The sequence below is a fragment of the Pyrus communis genome, chromosome 1, assembly GCF_963583255.1.
Source record: "Pyrus communis chromosome 1, drPyrComm1.1, whole genome shotgun sequence".
In the NCBI taxonomy this organism is placed as follows: Eukaryota; Viridiplantae; Streptophyta; class Magnoliopsida; order Rosales; family Rosaceae; genus Pyrus; species Pyrus communis.
This window is the reverse complement of record NC_084803.1, coordinates 1214916-1239593: the sequence shown is the minus strand read 5'-3', so window position 1 is coordinate 1239593 and position 24678 is coordinate 1214916. Positions and strand designations below refer to the sequence as shown.

The 24678-nt window shown below is 35.2% G+C and overlaps 3 protein-coding genes across 6 annotated transcripts; all 3 read right to left on the bottom strand.

Moving 5' to 3' along the window:
• Positions 1 to 97: 97 nt before the first annotated feature.
• Positions 98 to 4260, bottom strand: LOC137736334 (phosphatidylinositol/phosphatidylcholine transfer protein SFH8-like). Its single transcript, XM_068475621.1, has 14 exons — positions 3964 to 4260; positions 3454 to 3769; positions 3241 to 3340; positions 2850 to 3116; positions 2665 to 2742; positions 2448 to 2552; positions 2314 to 2363; positions 2119 to 2218; positions 1919 to 2017; positions 1714 to 1827; positions 1394 to 1526; positions 825 to 1228; positions 447 to 521; positions 98 to 324 (listed from the first exon to the last, which is right to left on the bottom strand). Exons 1-14 carry the CDS (start codon positions 3995 to 3997, stop codon positions 301 to 303), a joined length of 1899 nt encoding a protein of 632 aa, XP_068331722.1. The 5' UTR covers positions 3998 to 4260; the 3' UTR covers positions 98 to 300.
• A 1087-nt stretch (positions 4261 to 5347) lies between these two features.
• LOC137738837 (bifunctional nuclease 1-like) lies at positions 5348 to 8712 on the bottom strand. Of its 4 annotated transcripts, none has more exons than XM_068478332.1 (12): positions 8370 to 8712; positions 7965 to 8067; positions 7775 to 7922; positions 7407 to 7577; positions 7258 to 7307; positions 7053 to 7109; positions 6885 to 6950; positions 6634 to 6708; positions 6331 to 6449; positions 5927 to 6018; positions 5684 to 5739; positions 5348 to 5592 (listed from the first exon to the last, which is right to left on the bottom strand). In XM_068478332.1, exons 2-11 carry the CDS (start codon positions 8058 to 8060, stop codon positions 5687 to 5689), a joined length of 927 nt encoding a protein of 308 aa, XP_068334433.1. In that variant the 5' UTR covers positions 8061 to 8067; positions 8370 to 8712; the 3' UTR covers positions 5348 to 5592; positions 5684 to 5686. The 4 variants fall into 4 exon arrangements, with proteins under 4 accessions (XP_068334433.1, XP_068334426.1, XP_068334419.1 ...); XM_068478325.1 differs by having other exon boundaries at positions 7965 to 8064; positions 8370 to 8711; XM_068478318.1 differs by having other exon boundaries at positions 7775 to 8067; positions 8370 to 8711.
• Positions 8713 to 13196: 4484 nt separating this feature from the next.
• On the bottom strand, positions 13197 to 18740 carry LOC137718589 (transcription factor bHLH110-like). The gene is made up of 7 exons (XM_068458142.1): positions 18356 to 18740; positions 17070 to 17805; positions 16352 to 16480; positions 16187 to 16252; positions 16021 to 16086; positions 14243 to 14305; positions 13197 to 13763 (listed from the first exon to the last, which is right to left on the bottom strand). The coding sequence occupies exons 1-7, from the start codon at positions 18490 to 18492 to the stop codon at positions 13593 to 13595; spliced, it is 1368 nt and encodes a 455-aa protein (XP_068314243.1). The 5' UTR covers positions 18493 to 18740; the 3' UTR covers positions 13197 to 13592.
• Between the last annotated feature and the right edge of the window lie 5938 nt (positions 18741 to 24678).

Sequence of the window (24678 nt, the reverse complement as noted above, 5' to 3'; positions counted from 1 at the left end):
CCTAAGGTTGCGAAATACGGCTACGTGGTATACCAATCCACCACCAATCTACGTGGAGTAGTGTAGAAATACGGTCACGTGGCGTAATTAACACTGATAGACAAAACAAATGGCATATTAAAATAATAATGCACAAACAAAAAGTTTGATAGAGAAGACATTGAGGAATGTTGTACAATACATTATACAAACAGAAACAAGCACAATTCAGTTTTAGAGAAGCAGCACAATTCAGCATATACAAGGAAAGCATGACACGAAATATACCACACGCGACTACTCTTGAAGCAGTGATTGTCTTCACCAGCAGCATGACCGGTTTTTCTGTTTCAGAGAACAAGCACAATTCAGTTTCAAGCGCAACAGAAAATAAAAATAGAAAAGCCGGCATTGATTAAATGCTTCAATTTCAGATGATTCAATTTACGCGCAAATCGTTCACTAACCTGAAGCTTGGCCTGTTCTTGCCTGTCTATGTATTCAAGAAGTTCTTCCTGCCTCATTAAAGCCTCATGCAGAGCCTAATCAGGAAGAAACTTACAATCACAATCGAGTCATCAAATGATCGAAAATGCAAGGACAAACATAGATGAATTTTGCTTATCGAGTAACGGAATGCAAATATAGAAAGATGGGCATGTATGTGTAACTTACAAAGAGGAATAAAAAAAAACAATTAACCTAACTGCATCTGGGAATTCTGAAACCCATAAGAGAAATAAATGTATATCTACATTTTCAAAGCTAAGAGACAAAGGCAACATATCCCTACTGTTGCAAAATTGGCACAACGACGTGACCATCAAATGAGGGAAATTTTTTACCTTTTTTGTTGCAATTAACTCTGATTCTAGCGCATCTACACGATAAACAGCTGCATTCAGTAGCTCCACTTTCTCGTAAGGCATCTCAAGAGGCTTTTCTCGCAGCATATCTACCTTCTCCTCAAGCTCACCAAGCTTCTTCAAAGCAGATGAGAGAAGGTTTTCCCTGGATAACCCTGGTGCAGGTGATGGGGGCCGGAATTCCTCCACGGCAGTTGACTCATTGGTTAGGTCAGGAATGTTGTGGGCAGAATCAGAAACAGAGTTTTGGAGTTTCTTAGTTGCCCGCAGTGAAAAAGATCGGATTAGCAAAACAAGGGTTACAAAGAATGGCACAAGCATAGTCCAGATATTAGCAAGCATTCCATCAGTTGTTTTCCCCACAGATTGTGGAGAAGATGCCCCTGCGATGTATTCCAATTGATCAATTAAATCAACTATGAATTTGTAACAAAATAATATTAACTTTAACTCTAGTAGTAGCATGGGGTTTGTAAACATTATCTCTGCTAACTATAAAACAAGTTGTAATTACACGGTAAGGTAGAAGTGTAACTAGACTTTCCAACCTCCAGAAGCAAGCAGTGCTTGTTGTAATGCTGGTTTCTTCCATCCCATATCCACAGCCTTGTCAACCATCGGAACCTGTTCATCGTACTCCGACAAGGCAGTAGCACCGCTTGCTTTGCCAACTACCCTGGCCTAAAACAGCATTGAAGCATATCAACTACGAGTTCAAAATGTCAATGAAATGAGATGACAATTTATTGCAGAATATATGTGTGTTCAGTAAGGCCAATGCCATACAAAAATAGAAAGATTGGTTCTTCAGTTGCATATGTTGCTAATCATTCTCAAATAACAGATGTTTGTCAAACACAGCACTTACTTCTTCACAAACAGGAGTCAACTTAGGTTGTAAGTAGTTCCTAGTTGCTTTAGGTGAACCCATTTCTTCCACTTCAGATCCAGACTCTGCGGTAGAAGTATCACTACTTCTTATCTGAGAAAAACTTTGATTTAATTCCAAAAATACTATACACAAAAAAAAGGCTTTTTATGTAGACATAGCATGATGGTCTAACAGTCCATACCATAGGATTGTGTGGCTTATCAAAAGCAATTATCCCCCCTTCACTGTTTGAAATTGTAACTATTTGTCTGAAACATTGTGTTTCACCATTAAGTACCATCTGCAAGCAAAGAACATTATTTTCAAGCCATACAATAGTACGGTTGCAAGCAGAACGAAGAAGAGAAAGTGAAGCAAAAATAACAACCCATCTAACACAACCTTCAGTATGTTTGGGTCATTCCATGGCCCTTTATCAGAGGACATACAACCTCCCTGATCGGAACAGGTACAGCTACCACCCATAAATTCTGGCAACTCACTGAATAGAACCAAATTGTTTCCACAGTTAAAAGTTATGAAAACAGAATGATAACCAACTCATGGACCCACCAAAAAATAGAGAGCATCAATCACCTTGCATCGATTATTTCAAGCAATTTGCTCTGGTACTTGTTACCCAGAACCTGCAAAAATATAACAATATCAGTTGACCCCATTGATAACTTCAGTCAATGGTAACATCAAACCTTGGGTGTCATTAACCATACATGAATTTTGCTGGTTGTTCTGGCATCGAGGAATGCTTTAACTGTAGGCCAGAGCACCTTCCTAAAAGCGTAACTAGCATTGATTATTAACATTCGGCAAAGCGTCTGCACAGATGAAATTTTAATATTAGAAGATATGCTTCATATGGATTTAAATAGAATCGCCACGCACTGAAAGTGATCAATTATTGAAAGGATATATATAGAGTCCTCATGCCTCAGGATAGTTGTCACTATCAATCTTCTGCAGCCGCTCTGTGAGATCTCGTGCAGACTTAGTAAAGTTTTTAAGACCCTGAAAGAAGCAACATGGAAATGTTAAAGTAGCATTTTTTATATTTTTTGCAAAACAATAAAAATTCAACAAACACTTGAGGAGTATCATGTCAAGTGAAAGCATACCACGCCTTGAACATCTAAAATTGTTGTACTTGAATCTATATGTCTCTTTGCAGCAATAGAGCAAGCAGGAAACTTAATGGCAAAACTCCTTTCATACTCCTGCACATGGTATCTCACATACCGTTCCAAAGAAGTCACTTGCATAAGCCTGTTGGGATCAACTTTCCCCAACCTTTCAAAGTAAACAGGTCTTCCCTCCTTGTCAACACCATGATAAAACTGAGGGTAGTGCTTTCGAACTTCACTCAACTCACCGAACTCAAAATCCTAGAAGAAACAAGGATGTGAGTTTTATTTCAGCCGATGGGTGGCACATCAACAACATTAATCATTTTTCTAAATATGCATTGCAGAGCAAGAAAATGCAAGCAGAATTGTTTGGTAAATTTACCTCCAAAATTGTATCAGTACCAAAATCTTTCCTCCACTGAATCATATTGGCCCACATGTGCTTTGCTTTCTCGATATCGAACTTCCTTGCTGTCAAAAATCTGCAACAAATAAATTCTCATTAAATCTTAAAAAGGAAACAGCAAAATCAAACTTCCCATATCGAATCTTGTTCGCAGGAAAATAAAAAATATTTCTTGGGAAAATTAGCAACCTCAACAACATATGATAGTCATCATGTCTTGGAGGCAGCAAGTCTTCCGAGATAAGGGCCTGCCGAAATGCGTCAACAGCTCGTAGCTCCTCGGCGTCCCTTACATCCTCAATCGAAACAGAAGTGGACAGCCTACAACTACTACCACCGCCACTCTTCCTCCTCTTCTTCTTGAGGGAACGTCTGAATTTTGTAGACGCATTAATTGCTTTCTTCTTCAAATTCCTACCAATTCCAGACCTCCTCTCCTCCTCCGAGTTCTCAAAATCCGACTTCCTTTCCCTCCTTTCGTCGTGGCTCGAGAACCCCTCAAAACCTAATCAACGTCAACAAAATTACCATCATCAAGCCCTAATGCTATCATCAAAGATAAAATTTCAAACGCCCCAATCCAAAACTCTAGAACCAGCACAATTAGCACAATCTAAATTTCATAAAATTAAAGAAAATAGGAAGCAATTAACGAACAGAAGAAGAGATAGGAGTCAGTCAAAGAAGGCGGGAACTCACAAGGCCTGGCGAATCGATCAAGAGGTCCCGACATGGCGGCGTTCCGAGAGCTGCCGAAACCGGCGGCGGACGCAGACGAGAGACTTCCTCTTCCGAATTTCCGATTCTTGGAGTGAGAAAGCGTCTCCGAGCTAGACGAAGGTTCGGAGTGAGAAGGAGTCTGGAGCCACTGGAGGAGGCGAATTTAAGATATTTCTGTAATCAAGATTAACGTGGGATTTAATTTTAATCAGGTTATAATTTGGTTTGATTAAATGACGGCGATTGGAGAACGCCTCACGGCCACGGGAAAACGTCGGTAACGGATAAACTCTCTGGTAACATGTGTGCCGTTTCGGAAGTCTCAAATACGCGCCACTTTAATCCAACTGGTGGAGCCTGCCACGTCGGCATAAAGCGCGCCGGACTTGGCGGGAATTTAACAACGGCGTTACGACCTCCTCTTTCTTTTCGCGGTCTCGGTGTTTGGGAAACAGCAATAATTTTACCGTGGAGGAAATGCTCATGAGTCATGAGAAAAGTAGATTTGGTAGAGAAAACGGCAGAAATCATGACGCGTGTTGCTGAATAAAAGAATATGGTCTTCCATTTTTAGGCCAAAATCATCCCCAATTAAATTTCTTGCGTTTTACGTTTCCTTTTTGGTAAAGTGATATTCGGAACAACTTTAATTACGATGACAATAATTGAATGCATCACTCGTCTGAATTAGTTTGCTTATAAGACCATCTTCAAATGAGATGTTAAATTCGAAATGGAATGTCATGTAATCAAATTTGAAGGTAGGAGCAAACTTCAACCAATATCTCAATCCTATGTGGATTGACATATGAGAAAATGTGATGTCAAATAATTTTTTAATTATTTTATTTTGTGGATCCTGTTAATGCACCAATTATAGACTTTGAAAATTTATTTTAATTTGATTTCTTTTTAAAATGGATCCAACAAATATCATTTATAACAAAAAAACATATCGGTTAGGGAAAAGAAAAAAAAAAGTCCAACATTACCACGTCAGCCGTCAAATTAACATTTGACATTTATCTTTTGACATCTCCATTAGAGATGCTGACCATAATATTTTATAGATGACGTGATCAGATGATTTGTTCAATGATCTTGAGCTTTTATCACAAGCTCTTGGAGCAAAGTAACGCATGCCATTGAGTAAAGAGACACTACTTTTTACCTCCCACACACCTTGTTAATTATGTCTTTGAAATTCTTCAGCTCGTTTGATCCAACGGTCGAAATTGAGAATGGTGTGTAAGAGGTTAAATAAGGGGCGTGGATATCACCATCATTCAGCAAAATGGTATAAGTTGGCATGGAATCACACATGCCATCAGCAATAAGGACTCCAAATTAAGTGGCAGAATAATAGCAGAAACCAAGAAGTGCCATTACATTGCGAGTAAGTTTATCTACGGTCTAGATATTATACATATCATTGCTTACAATATTCACAGGTTTTGTACATTAAATATATATATATATATATATATATATATATATATAAGAAGAGCAGAGATGCATGGCGGATTGCGGATTGCGGGTGCAGCCGATGAGCTTATCAAACTTCCAAGAATCCTGTCTATGTACAACTTTAAATACCTACGGGCGATTCTGAAAAAAAAGAAGAAATGAAGAGACATCAATCCGGCTTGCAGTTACAGTAACACTCAAAATTTCGACTAGTTTGGGGCGGGCTTCTTACCTGTCATGCCAAGTTCTTTCTAGCACGAAGTTGGAGGAGCTTGTCCCTCCACTGAGCTGTGAGTGAGCATGAAAATATATATGTAAGATTTAAAAGCTCCAACAGCATTGATACAAACACAACCAAACACAAATGAAAGAGCACCAACAATCACAGAACTTTGATAGGCGAAAAGGGAAAGCCTGTTACGAGTACGTGGAGAGGAAAGATCTCAAAAATACTAAACGGACGAAACATATTTACCAGCATCTCTATAGCGTTCCTCAACTGCAGCAATAAGCATGTTGCGCACGAGATTAAACTCCTTCGTTTCAACACATGGTTGACCATTTGGCCTGAAACCATATAAAGTTTCAATTAACTCCTCTATTTTACTGTGATAAATTTAGAGGTAGGTTCTACCTTGCTCAGGTTGAAATACACATAAATTCAAACACCTATCTACATGAATTTCTTAAAGACTGAACATGCATTTAAGTTCAACCTAGAGAACCAGTTACATCATCTGATCAGATTTAATTCCCTTTACAACTCACCTGCTCCAAGACCAACCGTTACATTATCTGATCAGTTGGCTTACATTCAACTCAGGAACAATCTCTTCGAGATTGAAAATAAGACCCATGTCTAAGAGATTCAATACTTACCGATCCAGTTCAGTAAATAATAATCCATCTGAAGCAGGGCCCTGAGTCGAGAACTTTCCAGATTCAATAACTCTCATTCCATCACTGTATGCCAGGTACTTGTTGACCTGTATGGGAACCTGCACAGAACGTGGAAAGAATACAGTTGATCACAAAACGGGTATTAAGCATTTAAAGCTATCTACCCTTGTAGATTACTTTATATATTCCCACATTTCTAAAAGTTGAGAGAGTTTTAGCAGGAATTTTAAGCAATCTACTTCTACGGATTCAGAAAGTAGATCTTAAGAGCATAGTATGTACCTTGCATCGTACAGCAATGTTGATGGCATCTGAAGGCCGAAGGTCGAAGCTGACACATTCTGTCTCACTACCTGCCTGTGATCACTTCTAACACAGTGTCACTATACACTAACCAAGCAACTTCAGAATTTGATTTTCCAGAAGTAATTCAGTCCCTCCCCGCTTTCCCCCACCCCAAATGACAAAGAATAGTAACAATAAAATTAACTATAATAAAAAAATTAAGCCTTATGAAGTGTGAAGGTATATGCCTTTCTGAGGTATAACTGAGCAAAATACGCCTCATGCACTCTCTTGGTGACTCTGACAAGTCGTACCTGCAGAGATCAAAAACAAACAAAAACAATCAAGGATCACGAAGAATGTACATTAATGAACAAGCATTGTCATATTGTACAAGGGGGAGGACACAGACATACCTCATAACCCATCTTGTCAATCATCTCCCTCACCACTTGATACATAGTTGGCCTAGCCTGCAAACCAAATACCAAAAATTTATAGATTTTTAGAATATTCCTACATTAACCAATATATTGGCAAGGCCTAATTTTGCCCGCTGGACGACCGCAGAAAAACAAAATCTTAATTCAAATGGAAGGACAATGTAGAAAGAAACCATACAATAGGAACATTGCGGACCGCTGCCATGAGCAACACACTAGGCATCTCCACTGCAATCAAAGGCAAACCCGAATTCAAATAACTTTCTAAGGTAAATTTCAAAATAGAAAACTTGTAATGTTGGAAATTATTAGTCCGCGATAACATACAAACAATTATTGGGAGAAGAAGACCGGTCCCGTCTTCCATCTTCAATACAATTGCAGGATGCGGAGCATAATCGGGGAGATGGCCCCCCTGAGGATTGTTATGGACACACCTCATGTGCCTACCATCCCGCATTCTGATCATGAATCCATCAATTCCGCTCTTCACCTCGACTATACCAAAAACCAAACGCAGAGACTTATTACTCAACGGTTCACAGGATACATCAAATATGCAAGTAGTTTTACAAAACTGTAATCATTCAGTCAGGTGCTTCAGATCATTGGCATTTCAATTATAAAGATTCATAATTCAATTGTAAGACGGAGTTAACGGTTTACATAAAAGAGGAAACTGATCAATAGCGTACCGGCTTCGAGTACGCTAGAGTTGACATAATCTTCATCATTTTCATTGAAATTCTCCGCCATGCTTCCGTTGCCATCCGACGACGAACTGAAAATGCAATGCACTCGTGAGCATTTTCTAGCATTTCGAGAGCGAGAAGAAAAACCCGCCTTCGTGATGCTGCCGCTGATCCCTCTGAATCCAAGCCTAGCCTTCACCAAAGGGCCTACCACAGGCAGAGTGTCAAACCCCGATTGTTTTGCGCGAACGGTGGGGCAAATTACCGGCCCTTGCAAAGTCACCATCATATACCTTCTCCAAAATCCAACACAATAAACAAATTAAAGATATGCTGTCCGGTTGCCGAGAAAATATATAAAAAAGCTGGAAATTTTACGTTTGATTAGTGTATGAATTAGATCATGTTTTCGTAATTAAATCATGATTTAGTAAATTAACATGGTAAAAACTAAATTAAAAATCCAGTCTTTCACTCACTCTCTTTCAAATTTCTAACACCTCGTAGTCAGCTGGAAGTGTTAGAGATAATAATCAATCACCAAAAACAAGACCAGAACAAAAAATCAGACTTTTTCTTTAATAAAAAAAGATCAGACCTTTTTAATCACCGATCAAAAGCTTTATTAGCCGTCCGTTTTCCGGAGCTCGTCTTCACCGATTCTCCACGGAGTTTCAAGGATTCCGAAATCCAGAAATTAAACTCCTGAAATTAACAAAGATCCGAATCCAGAAAAATAAAATAAAAATTGCGATCGAATGATCTGGAGAAAAACAGAGAAATGATCAGTGGAGTGAGAGGATGAAGAAATTGGAGATTATTAGGGTTGCAGAAAATAGGAGGAATAATTGGAGAAAAATTAGGGAGAAGGAGGATCGCAGAAAAAGGAAAGGCGAGAAGATAAGAGATTTTTCTTCCTCCGTATAATGATTGTATTAATGAAGAATAAAAGTACTTGTAGTGCTTGAGGACAACATGAATCAAGTACGTTTCCTTAAATTACGGTTCTATCCTTGTGGTATTTGAGCTGGTTTGTCAACTCTAAATCAATGCTATTGCTAGCAACATTTTCATCCAAACAGAAATTTTTATTATGCTTCAGCGTACGGAAAAATAGTTAATTTACAACAAGACATTCAAAAGAAACCGAATCTAACAAGTTAAAGTATAAAAAAAAAATTATTTAAAAAAAAATTAACGATAAAAGATTCAACATCAAGTATATTTAACACACTGAAGTATTTTTACTTCTTGTTGAACTGTTTAAAAAAAAATTAACGATAAAAGATTCAACATCAAGTATATTTAACACACTGAAGTATTTTTACTTCTTGTTGAACTTTTTCCTCCTACTTTCTTATGATCGTTTTTACAATTTTTGTTTTGTCGAGTGATGATCCAAATTGTCACTTTTGTAGGTCATCTCTAGAGGTTAATTTTGCAAAATATCGATGAAATTTAACAATTTAATTAATTGTTGTAGCTTCAATTTTAATTAAAAAGTGCGGTTTACTAAATGAGGAAAGGGTATTAACGACTTTCGAGCGGAGTGGATAATACCGGTCCGACTGAAAGTAGCGGCGGGGCGCGTAGGATGACATAAATGCTTGGTCTGAGGTGCAACACTGCCGGCGGTCGACGAGATCAAGATTCCTACATGACTGCCACGTGCGTTCATTCTTCAGGGGTGATATGGATAAGGCTTTTCGTTTGGAGAAAATTTTTAATGTGTTCGGAACATAAATGGTACATCACATATTTTTATAAAAGTGGTGAGAAATTTTATTTTTTAAATTATTAAATTTTTAACACACATATGTAACACCTGATATACCACTCTGTGTACCGATCACATTGAAAGTTCACCTTTGTCGGATCAGGATCCTCTCCTGATAAGGATCCTCATGACCAAGGAGTGTGGGCAGTTAGATGAAAATTCAACGGCTACAAACAGGGGTCCTTTTAAAATTATAATAATTATAACTATTAGATTTTCATCAAACGGTCCACATTCCTTAATCATGAAGTTCCTCATCCTTAAATCAGGAGAGGATCTTGATCCACCTTTGTCTTATGCTATTTCTCCCTCAAAATATCAAATTCTGTTTTTTTTTCCCTCGAAAATATCAGTTATATTTCCTTTTTCTTTTTCCCTTTTACGTAATACTAATACGATTGTCCTTTTTTGGATATAAAAATGGCAACAAACGTCACATATCAAATATTTGATGAGATCACCAACATAAATAGAACCTGTGATTTTCCTAACTAATTATTCCATAAAAACGGGGGTTTTGTCATCCTAGAGTTGCAACAAATGGCAAAAGTAATAGCAAAATTATAATGTGTTATCATAAATGATTCGACCATCTTAAATTCTTTCACCACCATCAAGTAGTGGAGAAAATTTTCAATGTGCTGAGACACGATTAGGTATATTAAATATTAAAATATAAGTGGTTAATTTTTTTTTTCAAGTATATAACCACTTAACTATGACGTTGGTTTACCAGGTTGTGCTCTTTGCACTCTAAAAACTATCTCTAAATGATGATAATGCTAACTATCCTACTTATTATCATGAAATGAATTAAATTTTAATATTTATGTTTATCTACGACACTGATCTTAAAATTTAAATTTATTTAATAATAATAGATACAATGGTGAGAAAAAAATACATATGGTAAATGATACACACATATGAAAGCTTGTATTGCTTTATTTTATTGAGTTTTTTTTAATGGTTTTAAGATTTTTTTTATAATATTATGAGAATATTTTCGTAGCCGACAAGGGGATCAAATATGAATAAAGGCATGTTAAAATTTTTGGAATTGATTAACGTTTAAAAAATTTTGGTAACTCATTATAAAATCAAGTCCACTCTTTTTTTTCAATTTAAACAATGTCGTTTTTTTTTTTTAATTGGTGGTATATAAATAACAAGAAGAAAAAAAAAATTGGCATAGTCAATAAAAGCTGGCAGTTCGTTTTGACGTGGCGTCATGGCAAAAACCCTTTAATTAATTACCGTGTGCTGCTGGTGTGCTGATTCAAACGCACAAGTCATGGTTTTTATCATATAATTATATTAAAATCTTTGTCCATGTCAATGGAATCGGTGGGCTTCACGGAATAGGATCCTCTCCAGAGCAAATGCTCGGATCCTCATGGTCCATCAACACGGATCGTTAGATTTTGATCCAACGATTACAATTATTATAATTTTTTAAAAGAATCCTCTATTTGTAACCGTTTGATCAAAATCCAACGACCATGTTAATTTATCATGGAATCCCGAGTATTTGTTCAAGAGATAATCCTATTCCGGGCTTCACTTCACCGTCTAGTTTCAAAACAAAGCTAATATAATATGTGACATCCCACATCGCTCAGGGGAGTGATCCTTAAATGTATATTCTCATCCCTACCTAGAACGAGGCCTTTTGGGAGCTCACTGGCTTCGGGTTCCGTAGGAACTCCGAAGTTAAGCGAGAAGGGGGCTAGAGCAATCCCATGATGGGTGACCCACTGGAAAGTTGCTCGTGAGTTCCCAAAAACAAAACCGTGAGGGAATGGTAAGCCCAAAACAGACAATATCGTGCTACGGTGGTGGAGCGGGCCCGGGAAGTGATCCGTCCCGGGCCGGGATGTGACAAATTTGGTATCAGAGCCTAACCCTGGTCGTGGTGTGCCGACGAGGACGTCGGACCCCTAAGGGGGGTGGATTGTGACATCCCACATCGCCCAGGGGAGTGATCCTTAAATGTATATTCCCATCCCTACCTAGAAGGAGGCCTTTTGGGGCTACGGCCTGCAAAAACAAAACCGTGCGGTAGCTGGGTGGCTGCGACATAGTCCAGGCCCAGAATGCCAAAGCGGACAATATCCGAGAGGTTGGAGTCTGGGATGTGACATAATAAATGAAGAAATAAATAATAACAAAAACCCATTTTAATATTGGCAGAATTGCAGGAGTCGCATATTTTAAATATGGAAATGTTATTAAATTAATGGGGAATAAAAGAAACAACTTACCGGGAAAATATTATTGTACACTAGTATTAGTTTAATAATAACGATTAATTAAGAGGCAACTTACACCATTAAATAAGTGATCCGCTGAAGTGTATGAATTGTGTTTTCTTTTTGTTCACGACAGGACAAAAAGCCTATATATAAAAAAAAAAAAGAAATTACATCATAATATGCCGAGTAGAGGTGGTGAATCAATTTATAAGATTGTTAATAGATTAGTTTGATTTCACATTACATTATTATCACTTCTATTAATCTCAAATCTATATTATAGTTATATTAAATTAGACAAATTCTAAGAAGTACATATTAACAACTCAATAAATTAATTTGTCACTCTAATCACGAGAATTAGGAACTCCAACTATATCAGCAACCATAAGACATCCATGGATGAAGAAATTTTTTATTGTGACTGGAACACAAATGATATACCATGTATTTTTATATAAATGGTAAAAAATTGTATTTTTTAAGTTATTAACTTTTTAACACACATATTTTACTATTTATGTAATGACAATAATGTATCACTCTGTGTTCTAATTACATTGACAAATCTCTCATACAGATGAAGCGTTTGCTCAAAAAGTATTGGACCTAAATTGTGTGGCTTTTTTGAATATCTGAAAACTAACAGACAAATATTTGTATGAAATGTTAAAATGTCCAACTTCCCTTGGAATTTGGGAATCGTAAAATAATAGAAGGCTAGCTGGAATTGATTGAAGAGGCTCCTCGCAAACGGACAAACTATCGGCCTCTCATTTGAAAGTAGATTTGTTTTCTTCTTAGAATTCAAATATGACAACCAATATATACTCCTACCACAATCTTACTAGCGTTACTAGTCCGTAGATAATAAGTTTGATATTAATTATTATAGTGCTAATAATAATTTTGAGAGAAAAACCAAATATTAAGAGAAAATGCTATAGTGATCATCACTTAATATTATGATCTAGTAATATTTATCTCCACTTATAAATAAGAGTTCTTAAGTTTGATTCCCATCAAATACGAATTTAAGCCAAATTATGATGGATAGCCCTTTATGAAATATAACTCAGTTCGCTAACCGAAGTATTGAAAAAATGCTATAAAGACAATCTACTGGAATCATTAATTATAGATCATAATATCGTTTGTTAAAAAAAAAAAATAGTAAATGATCTCTGTACCACATATATCAAGAATATTAAAATTGGGTAAAGAGGTGGAAACATATAAAATGGGTTGGGCGGCTTTGATGGAGAAACCTGGAGCCCGAAACCTGAACGGAGCTTCGGGGCCTAATTGATGCTACCAAGTACCAAGGATTGAAGTAGAATATTAACTTTTATTATTTTATTAGTGAAACTGAAATAAAATATTATTTTGAGCATCAATAAATTGCATACATCAATAAGGCCGAGGAGGCTTGATCTATAAATGGTACAAATAAATTGTCAATGGATCAAACTTGGTCCATCCATAAATGCTTAAGGCGAGGACCAAATTTGCTCCATAAAACTAAGAAGGGATCGAAGATTTCATTTTTATCCGGCTTCAAGGAGGGAAATGACTTCCGCACATATTTTCTCCTCTTTCGCACACCTTTGTTTTATTCCTTGATTCTTTTTTGGTTTATGGAATCCGTTGCCACAAATAAACAAAGGTACTGTGCAAGGAAAAAAAATGCGCGTAAATCACTTATTGAAAAGAATAGCCAAGTATTTAGTTGACCAAGACTTTTAACTTGATTATATGATATTGACCATATGTAATCATACGCATTAATTTAAGTCCCTCCACCAAAGTTAGGAGTTGGCCAAAAGCTACCACCGCCACTGCCACCACCACTGCCGACATCACCAGTCACATAAGACATGCATGACAATGGCACGAGGCAGAGCCCTCTACTTATGAGATCTCGCTTTGTCTCTCCATTTCCATTGATCTCCGCCATGCCCTAATCATCATTACTAATTAGTAGGATGTCATATAATATCTCAACTAAATTATGAATACAAATATACAATTATCTAGCACTGAAATATATTGTGCAACAATTTTTCACAAAAAAAAAAAAACGTGTACGGCAAAGACTAAAAGTCTAAAGAAAAACAAAAAAAAATCTTATAAAACAAAAATAAAAACTAGTTTCCAACCATTTTTAGGCATTTTAATCAGGGTTAGTATATGGGATTAATCGTGAGATTAGACTCACATGAACTCCAAATTATAAAGAAAACAATAATGTTATTCTTACTATATTTTTGTACCACTCATTTGCCACCTAAGATTATTAATTAAGTGTTTTAATTAATAAAAAATTGAAATTAAATGACGTAGCTTGTCCAACTCATCTGCCACCTAAGATGATAAAGAAATATGGTATGAAATTGTTTTAAGAATAACATTACTCTAAAGAAAACCCTAACTACTTACCCCTTGTAATATTGTTTTAGAGGTCTTATTGCGTGACGACTTCATGTATGGGACGCTTAATGTCTGCACAAAACGTGTAAAATTAAAAGAAAGAAACATTACAAATAGGAATTAATTTGTTTCAATAATCGCACTTTCTTTCCTTTCCTTTCCCTTTTTTTTTTATCATGATTCAATCCGTGACATATACCAATCAGGCATGCAGAGTAATACTGTGAATGTCGTGATTAGTGAATGACAAAACATGATCTTTAATTAGATCCTAAATCCAAATTAAGATAAGATTAAGTCAGACACGAAAGGAGGAATATATTTCGAGTGACTAAAAGTTGTTTCATTTTTTGTTCTTTTAGAAGATTGATGAGACCCATTTATATTCTTCTTGATATCATGTTTAGTTCAATCCAAATAGTCACATGGGCATGAAAAGAACAGACCAGAGACAAGACCATTTGTGTACTGCTACTGCATGATTAATTTGCAAAACAATATGGATCGCTCATACATACATACATACATACATATATAGGGGTGTGATATCCACACACCCTTTTTTACTTTTCACACACCCTTGTAATTTTTGGCCGTCAGGTCGGATGGAATGAAGAAGATCAACGGACAGAAATTAACAAGGGGTGTGTGGATATCACACCCCTATATATGTATGTATGTATGTATGAGCGATCCATATATATATATATATATACAGGTTCTTTATGCAAAAGGATTCCTATTTAAAAAAAAAAAAAAAAACGGGGGATTAGGTGTAGGGTCCACTTCACATCGAATTTCAACGATCCGAACCATCTATTTTGTATTCTCAATCCAAAATCATTTGCCTATTTAATTATCAAGATCAAATTTCATTGTTTTTTATATAACAAAGTATTCTTTCCTTTATTTGAATCCAATTAAATGTCTTAAATATTTCCAATTTGACTAATATTTTGCAAGGATGATCTATGAGGTTCAACTTGAAAAAATAGACGATTTGGATCGTTAAAGTTCGATGTGGTATGAACCCCACAACTAATCCCCATTTTTATATAAAAAAAAAAAAAGGGATCCCTTCCCTTAAGGGCCTTCTATATATATATATATATATATATATATATATATATATATATATATATATGTATGCATGTATGTAGAAAACTTGCCAAGAAGAAGAGCCAATTTTACATATACTACCTATGTATATTCTTCTTGATATGTTTATATGTATCGATCTATATATACTACCTATTAATAGAACACTATGTCACTCAAAAATCAAGGAAAATGTTATTATACTTTTCATGCATAAATGAATGAAAACATTAAAAAGAAAATTCATAGGCATTAAAGTAATTTCGCGCAAATTTTTTTTTTGATGCTTTTTTCTCTTCCCTCATTCACATGTCATCAAAACATATCTTTGTAGTATAGTGGTAAATATTTCCGTCTGCTACTCTCTCTCTTCCATATTATAGTTTTTTTTTTTTTTTTTAAAATTTTTATATTACACACACATAATATATATATATATATATGAGCTCCATCTAGTATTATATAAGATAAGTCTCGGAAAAGTTCACTTAAAGAAGAGAGATCATAGAGGCAAGGTTCAACTTTCAAAAGAATGCCAAAAATTGAGAAACCCTAGCTGCTAGGGTTAATTATATATGAATGTACCATACGTACGAAGAACTTAAACGTATATACTTAGTACAGTTGGGATAATTAAAGCATATTAATCAAACCTTAATTAGGATTAAACAAAACACACAAGTACGTACCTCGACCTGGTTTTGAAGGAATTTGATGTATCCGATAGCCTCCATTAGTACAGATGCTGTGTCTGTCTGCAGTAAAATGGTATAGATTTGCTAATTAAGTCCTGTACTTAGATAAACAGAGAAAACAAAGGTTTTTCTTTTTCATTGTATTTACAGAATAAATTACCTTGCCGAAGGGTGCTACCAATTGCTGAAGAGCTGCGATCCTATCTCCTAATTTTTCCTTCCTAACCTGTATTATAAAGCAAATAATTTCCAGGTTTTGTTTGTTTTTCGCAAAAAAAAAATCTCAGCTTTAGAAGTTGGCTACTATAACGATGAATAAAATTACCTTAAAGGGTGGGCATGAAGTGCGCGACTCCAGTCGCGATTTCTTTGGTGCGGCTGCTTGAGTTGCTTTTGGCTCAATCAAACTGCCGGGTCTCTTCACTTCTGTCATTTCATTGTCGAAAGACGATACCTAATTTGAAAATTTTAAATTAATTAAGAGTAAAGACTGTTATAATCAGATGTTAGTTGATCACCAAAACCAGTCTCTGAAAGAAAGAAAGAAAAGCCTTCTGATAAAGAAGATGCAAACACTGTATAAAGTTGAAGCTACCCCCCAATGTTACAAAAAGGAGAGGTGCTTAAATGTTCTTTTGGTGCTATAAGAAAATAAAGATGTTTAGAAAAAAAGTGTTTTAACTTTTGGATTCTGCTTCATTTGTTTAGCAAATTATTACAAGGTTGCTTCGCTACATGTATAACAATCCCATAAGACTAACATAATCAGTTTTAAGGTTTTAACTTAGGGTAACAATTAATGTCCCACTAAGCATAATAACAACTATTTTAATAATATAAGAAAAGACAAGATAGAATGTTACGTGTGAACGTTATTACATTACAAAAACAACATTTGACTAATTAAAGGGTACTATTAGTACCTTTGTTTTTAATAGTACTGTAGATTAACAATAAAAAATATCTTTAATTATCGAATTAGCTAGGAAGGTTTAAGTAGGGTAATAGTTAGTCGCTGCTAAAAAGAATTAGAAGAAGAATACCTTTCCTTGGTGCATCTGTTCAAGAGTACCAAACGAGTTATGCCTTTCATTGTATAAGCCAAGAGTATCATGTGAATTAGTAGGCGTAGTACTAAAACTACTACTATCCCCAGTACTAAATCTTGCAGAAGCACCTAATAGATCCATGGCCTGCAAGTTCATGTCCAAACTAGAGCTCGAGAGTGTAGACGAAGATAACGACCGGTTCAAGTTGGAAACGTTGATGCTCGGATAGATTTGGCTGAAGTGCCCCGCTGATCTGCTAGGCATCGCCAACGGCACAACTCCCATTAAATTAGAGTTGTGGAGTAGATGATGATGATCATTTGAGTAAAATTGATGGTGATCTCTAGCTGATGGTGGAATTTGATGATGCTGAGAATTAATAGTACTATTCATTTGGCATCTAGAAGACAATGTCTTGAGCAAGAGCTTCTCACTGAGATCATTCATGATCATTTGATCTTTTTGCTCATTTTTAATGAATTGGAAATATTGGTCATGATCAATGCTACTGCTCGACGTGGCCGCCGTCAGCATTTCTGTTAATTTTGGGAAGGAACTGTGATGATCTAATGAGGATGATGATGAGAGCTCTTCTTTAATGTAAACAAGGTCATGGGCAGATTGATGATCACTAGTAATATTAGTAAGCCAGTGAAAACCCAATTCCGGAACCAGGGAACTGTTGAGGGTATCCAAGCTTGAATTTGGTAATGAGTTACCACTACTGCTCCTGCAACATTTAATTAACGTTATCATGAAAAACTTAAGTAAAACGAAAAGGAAAAATCCCGAAATGTCTGGAGAGAGTCTATTACACTGAATCATTAAAAAAGATAGGATCATCAATAACAAAATTGTGATAAATTAAGTTTCTTCTGCATTTGTTAACTGCTGTAGTACGATGAATTTATAATTATAGAGGCCGAACATAAAGTTTTCCATAAAATATATTGGTGCAAGATCAACAGAGATCAATTAATGTGTACATTTCATCCATAGTAAATCTGTTTTTTGAGATTTAAAATCAAATATTCCATGATAGAAAAAGCTTCATAAAGAACCTATAAACTAAGCAAGCAAATTCGAGTTCTAACCATGTACTTCCTCACTGATATGAGCATCAAATACCGAAAAAGGAAAAGGATGAAAAGAAAGATTCTAGCTTCTCTAAAATTTTCCTTTACTAATATGGTACTATGTATGAGGTATATATGAACAACCCGATGTTCGCTAACTAAATATTTAAATTTCTGAGAGAGAGAGAGGAAAGAGAAACTTACAAAGTGGTAGTAGGGGTCCAAGCAGGCTTGGTTCCAACTGCATAGCAAGATGGGGTAGTAGCTGCTAAAGAAGAAGACCCAACAAGATTCTCTTGGAGCTGATGATGTTGTTGGTGATGGAAATTTGCAGACTCCATAGTTAATGATATAATTGTCTTTTTTTTTTTTTTTTTTTTTTTTGAAAAAGCTTGAAAATCCCAAGGTAAGCAGTAATAAATTAAACCTAATTATAGCTAATTAGCTCCAAGAATCTATCACTCAATTCAAAGAAAGAAAACCCAGTTATTCAGGTGTGACACCAACATACCTTGCTCGGTTTGCTTTTAGCTAAGCCAAGCCACTTTTCTGAGTTTTCCTCTTTACTCTTTCAAGTTTACATCCTCATGTGTTGATTAAAGTAGCCTTGAAAAGAAAGAAAGAGCGTGAGTAGTTATATCATCTCCTTACCTCTCTCTCTCACTTTTTTATTTTATTTTTTAAATTCAATCTTCTCTCTCTTTCTCTCTCTCTCTCTCTCTCTCTCTCTCTGTAGCTAGGCTATATGTTATTTTGCACTCTCTCTGCAATTACAGGCGGATGATTGTATATTTGTTTACTTCTTCTATGCCATGATGAAAATCCCTGCCTTCGATCCCAAGGCTGTCAACCAGTTCTGAGAAGAGAAATGATATTAACCACGCTCTCTTTCTCTTTCTCAACCCCACATGTCCATGGATGATGGATATTTATATACACACACACATACACTAACATACACCCCATTTGGCACGGTCGGCATAATCAGCAAATAGGAGTTCTCTGCAGTGAACCAGCCTTCAATGTCCAATGAATGCTATTTAGGCTCAAATTTCCCATCATTAGTATAAAAATAAAAATAAAAATAAAAAAGTTTAAGGACCATATTTATCAATTCTATAAAAAAAAATATCGAATTTGACAATAGAATGCTACTCTTATCACAGTTTGACAACATATAGTCCATACATCTTCAATTATGAGTATGTGTCTAAGCAATGTAAGTCAATATTAGCATATTATTGTGTACCTTATTGCGATATCAATTGCTTAAACATGTGAAAATTATTAATTGTACGTAACTTATACATTGCGAAAATTATCACAAGATGTAAAATCGGAAAAGCTATTATAATGTAATGTGAGGGTGTGAAGGCAAAAGAGAGTCACACGTTGGTGAAAGGAGAAACCTTGCAAGGGCTATAAAAGGTTGGACTATTCCCCGCGTATTTTCAATTGGTTTTATGGTGAGACCTCAACCTTCATATTATCAGAGCAGGATAATCCACATGTAAAGCCTAATGGTCACACGTGCTCCACGTTACCCTGTTTGTGTTGTCCACGTGTTTGAATTGAAATTTGCCACACATGAGGGGGCGTGTAAGGATGTGAAGGTACAAGAGTCCCACATTGGTGAAATGAGAAACCTTGCAAAATGCTTATAAGAGGTTGGGCTACTCTCTGTATTTGTCAATTAGTTTTACGATGGAACTTCAACTTTCTTGAGATAATTCCTCTAGAAGTTTTTATGCATATGGTGATGGCGGATTGAGGATTAATTATTTAGAGTCGTTCTTATATTTTGTGTGTTCATGTTGTGAACAAAGAAGCGAAGATGCAAGAATCAAATATAATTAATTGGGAATTTCATGAACCAAAAATAGTAAGAAGGTACCAATTATTGAATGCTCATATGGATTATGAGTTTGTATGTTATAGGAACAATTAAAATTGCACATGATTGTCGAGGCAATCAATGTTGCTTAATAATAATTTTGCCTTTTGGTAAAACTATGCTTTTGGGTTTTGGGTAATGATAGGGAGACTAAATTTGTAAACATAATTTGCAAACTAAATGATGTGTCACCAATAGGAACGAACGTGTTTATTAACTCTTAAGTACTAAACCTATCATCAACTTCCCAAGTCCTTTATTTTCTAAAATTTTGTCAACTAATTTAGTCTCCTTAACATTATCTTTGGAATTTTGGTGGTAAACATCACTTCCATTAATTAAAGTGCATATCTTGGAGGATGGTAATCTTCAAGAGGGACAAGAGAGGTCGATGATTGCAACCTTCCCTCTTTCTTTTTGGAGTTTGAGACGCACACGCAGACACAAATCTAGTATTTTGATTATAAACATTGTGTGATCAACTAGCTAGCCTATAGCTACGCTGAACGCAGATTTCTATCACAAGTAGTCCTAGCAAAGCCAAAGACATAGCTAGTGATGGCTTTCCACACTTTTGATTGAAATAGCTAAGATTTCTTTTTATCTTGACAACACTTGTATGAAACACTGATAGAACCGCACGTTGCCTGTGGCCCTTTTGTGTTTATATGAATCAAATTAATTACAATTATAATCCTTAGATTATCCCCTTGGAATTAGCGTTAGATCAAGTAAAGAGGGAGTTCTGCCCCCGAGAATCCTTCTTCGGAATAACTATGCGAATTTAGTTACTTTCTCAGTTCAACATTCTTTTTCTACCTTCTCGGATCTTCTTATAATTCTATAATGTTGCACAATGATACGAACCATACAATTTCAAAGCCAATCTGTAAAGATCAACTTTGCTAATTAAATCAAATGTGAAATTCTTTAATCATCTGGCGGTTATGCAATAATAAACGAACCATGTTATTCAGTTAAACTTTAAAATTTTGACAAAATGTTAATAAAAATTCTGATTAAATTTTTGCAAAGGTGATGTTTAATAAAAGGTCAAATAGAAAATAGCAGTTTAAATTATCGTGTAGCATGGAAAAATAAGAATAATAGTATATCAGTAGCATATACCGTATATAGTTTATGGTTATTGAGATGTGTACTGATGAACGGCTTGTCCCAAAAAGAGATCTCCATTTATGTGAAAGTTCAACGACAGTACAGTTGCTTATAAGTTTTGGTCAATACGATTGGTCTCTACTTTTTAGCTTTTGTTCTTAGATTTTTTAAAGCAACTTTGTGATGCATATGTATTGGAAGCTGAGTAGGTTAGACGAACATTGACGATCGATCACATCAGTTACAATTCAAAGATTTGTGCAGTTCTCTACAGATTGATATTAATTACGATATCTAAGACCTTTCTAATAATTCAAACTTTTATTCTGCACGATCGGCTTCTACACGAACTGAATAGTCTGCATTTTTCCTCCCAATCTGTGGATCCTTTTTGTGATTATCTATATGTATATAACTTCAGTGTGTGTATAAATAGAACAACAGAAGCTTGTCAATGTAATGAGCCAAAAGATTAATTGGATACCGTTTAAATGCCACAGACTAACTGGTAGATGCTAAATTGAATAAATATTCTTTTCGCCATTCTCCGGCCCAAATCTTGAGGTAGACGAAACAAATATGAGGGAGGCAGGGGCGGGCAATTCATTCCTTATTCAAGAGTAGAACAATATCAAAATTCAAAATATATATGTGTGTATTATATATTCAAAATACTTGTTTATGATGGTTGATCTAGATCAGCATATAAAACAAGTGTAATCTAATTAAATGTTCATTCATATCTCCTAGCTGCCAGTGGCAAACAATTTCTCTTACCCAAAAACTCTTGCCAGACAAAATATAAATATTTGATGTACATGACTAATTGTCCGCTACTTTTCAAAAATAACAATAAATTTGAGGTTATATCTCTGTACATGTAAGTCTGAACAGATGCAATATTAGATGTGTGTGTGTGTGTGTGTGTGTTACCGTACTATCCGCAGGTGCATGTATGTGCAATGGGAAGAAAGAAAGCTAGCTGCTACTTCTTGTATCTGGGTCGAGCTAATTATTCAGGTACTGCAATGGGAGCTAGGGTTGCACTAGATTAGCCTCACTAATTAAACCCAGAAAAAGGTGGGAAATGTTAACTATATATATGTGAACATGGATTATATTCTCCAACAATATTTGTTTGAGCAGCTGACAAAGACATATAGCTGAAGAATTAAAGAACAATTAAAGTATGATTAAGCTGTCATTCTCCATCGAAGAAGTGGCTATATATTAATTAATAATTTAAGTGGTATTTAAAAAAAGAGATAAATATTAACAATTTTGATCAGCCCAACAAAAGTTCACATCAGATGAAAAAGGCGAATGTGAGATCAGAGGGCATGGGCAAGCTTAACTTTTCTTTTAGCCTTCCAGCAAGCATGCCCACCCATCTTACAAACTACATTAATTCAATTTATTTATTTCTCCAAAGTTCAAACTATTTTTTTTCTTCTTTAAAGCTTTTCTTCTTTATCAAGAGCTTTTTCTTTCCCTCTTTCTTTCACTTGCTTGTCACCTTTTTTTTTCCCCCAATTTCCTACTCTCACTATCTTCCAAAATTCATTTCGCTAAAGCTGCTTCTGCATCTGGTTTAAAATATAAATTTCAATTATTATTTTCACTTTCATGATTCTGCAGAGATTCGTGCATCTTAATTATGATTAGGATTTTCATTCAAAGAACTATAATAAACACAATTCCTAAAAAAGTGATTCAAACTTGTTCTGCTCTTATTAGGTATAGTACTTGTTAATCTTTCAACCATGCATTCAAATAAGAATCCAACTAATCAACAATTTATTTAATTTTTTTGGGAAAGAGGATATATAACATGTAATGCAATTTGGTATGAAAATATATATAACATAGAGGATTTCCATGCATGGAAAAGTCAGTTTGTTGGTATAGGTATCTCAAACTAATTACGTTTTATTTGTGAAAGTTAAAACACATAACAGTACATGATTGGTTTAAAATACTACTATAATCGTGTCCTTTCATGAAAGTTTCTCTCTAGAATGAATACCCATACATGTTGTTTTATAAATATTTAGAAATTCAATAATCTTAGTAATCATTTTCTCATCAACCCTAGTAATCATTCTCTAGCTTGAGGAAGATAATGCACATGTGGGAGAAGAAAAGCCACCGCCAAGAGCTAGTGAAATAAATTAACCAAACTATTGAAGTTAGCTTCGGTTGAAAGGTCTCTTCTCTACTTTCTTTAATGCATGTGCAAAGGAGTGAAGTTAATTATAACCACATCTGAAAAAGAACTGAAGGAAATTATAACCTCATCTGAAAAAGAAGAATTGAAGGAAACAGACTTCCTCAGTGGGTAAGGATGTGGACTACAATTTAAAAATGACAACAAGCATCTCCTTGTTACAGTCATCCAAAATCCATTGTGTTCCATCCACAGATATAATTCGCAGCGTAAAAGGTTTGTAGATTACCTGATCAAGAGCATTATCCTTTGTACTTCAAATACAGAGTTAGAACTTTTTCCCTATTTTATCTACAAATATAATTCTAAGTAACTATATCAATAACTGGATGCTCTCTCTACGCAGTACTGATATTTAAACCAAATTATCATATAAACAAAAAAAATGTCCATAGCCTACTAAAAAAAAGTTGTTATATGATTAATAACTTTAGGGTTAGGGTCCATAAGGACCATCACCATCATTAACTAAACTAATTAAGCAGAAATAACAGTTCTTTTTGGAGTCCTTGCCAGTCAACAGAGTCACACACCACAGACCTTATCCAGTTGCCTTATATATTACAACCCTAGCGACTTTGTCGTAAGCTTTTCCAAATATCAATAATTTTTGTCTAATTACTTTAGTATAATTGGAACGTACACATAACACTGCTTTTAATTAGTTTCACTGTATTGTTTAATGTTTTATGGGACGAATATTAGAACCTTCTTAATTCAATCCTAATCACTAATTAATATCGAAGTCGCCAGCTTTACATTTCATTTAATTAGACCTATAATTGTTGAAATTACTGCCAAACCATAAAGGGTTCGATCTGCAATCTTTTCAAGAATTTTCTTAGTCTGGTTTACTAGCTGTGAAGATGGTAAAAGAACTTTTCGTAGCTCCAAAGTTCCAAACAAGAACACATTTGATTGGGAAATAAAGTCTCTCTTGACGCGAAGGTAAACATCAAATATATGTGTGTGAATAAAGTTGAAGAACAAGTATATTTTTTCTCTTTTCCCTTCATAAAAGAAGAAGATACATGATGAAACTTTCTTTTTATTTTTATATGTAGGAAACGATGCATTAGATAAATTTTAAACGTACATTAGAGACATCTACAAGACATGAAGGGTACTAATAAATTTAAGCATAACTCAAAATTAAGCTTATACAATCCACAATATCCAAACCATAAATTAACCTTAAACATATATAATTGCCAGTCTGTCATCACGAATAAAAGTTACATGCATAAAACTCAAAACCAATCTTACATACATTTCACAATATCCACACTC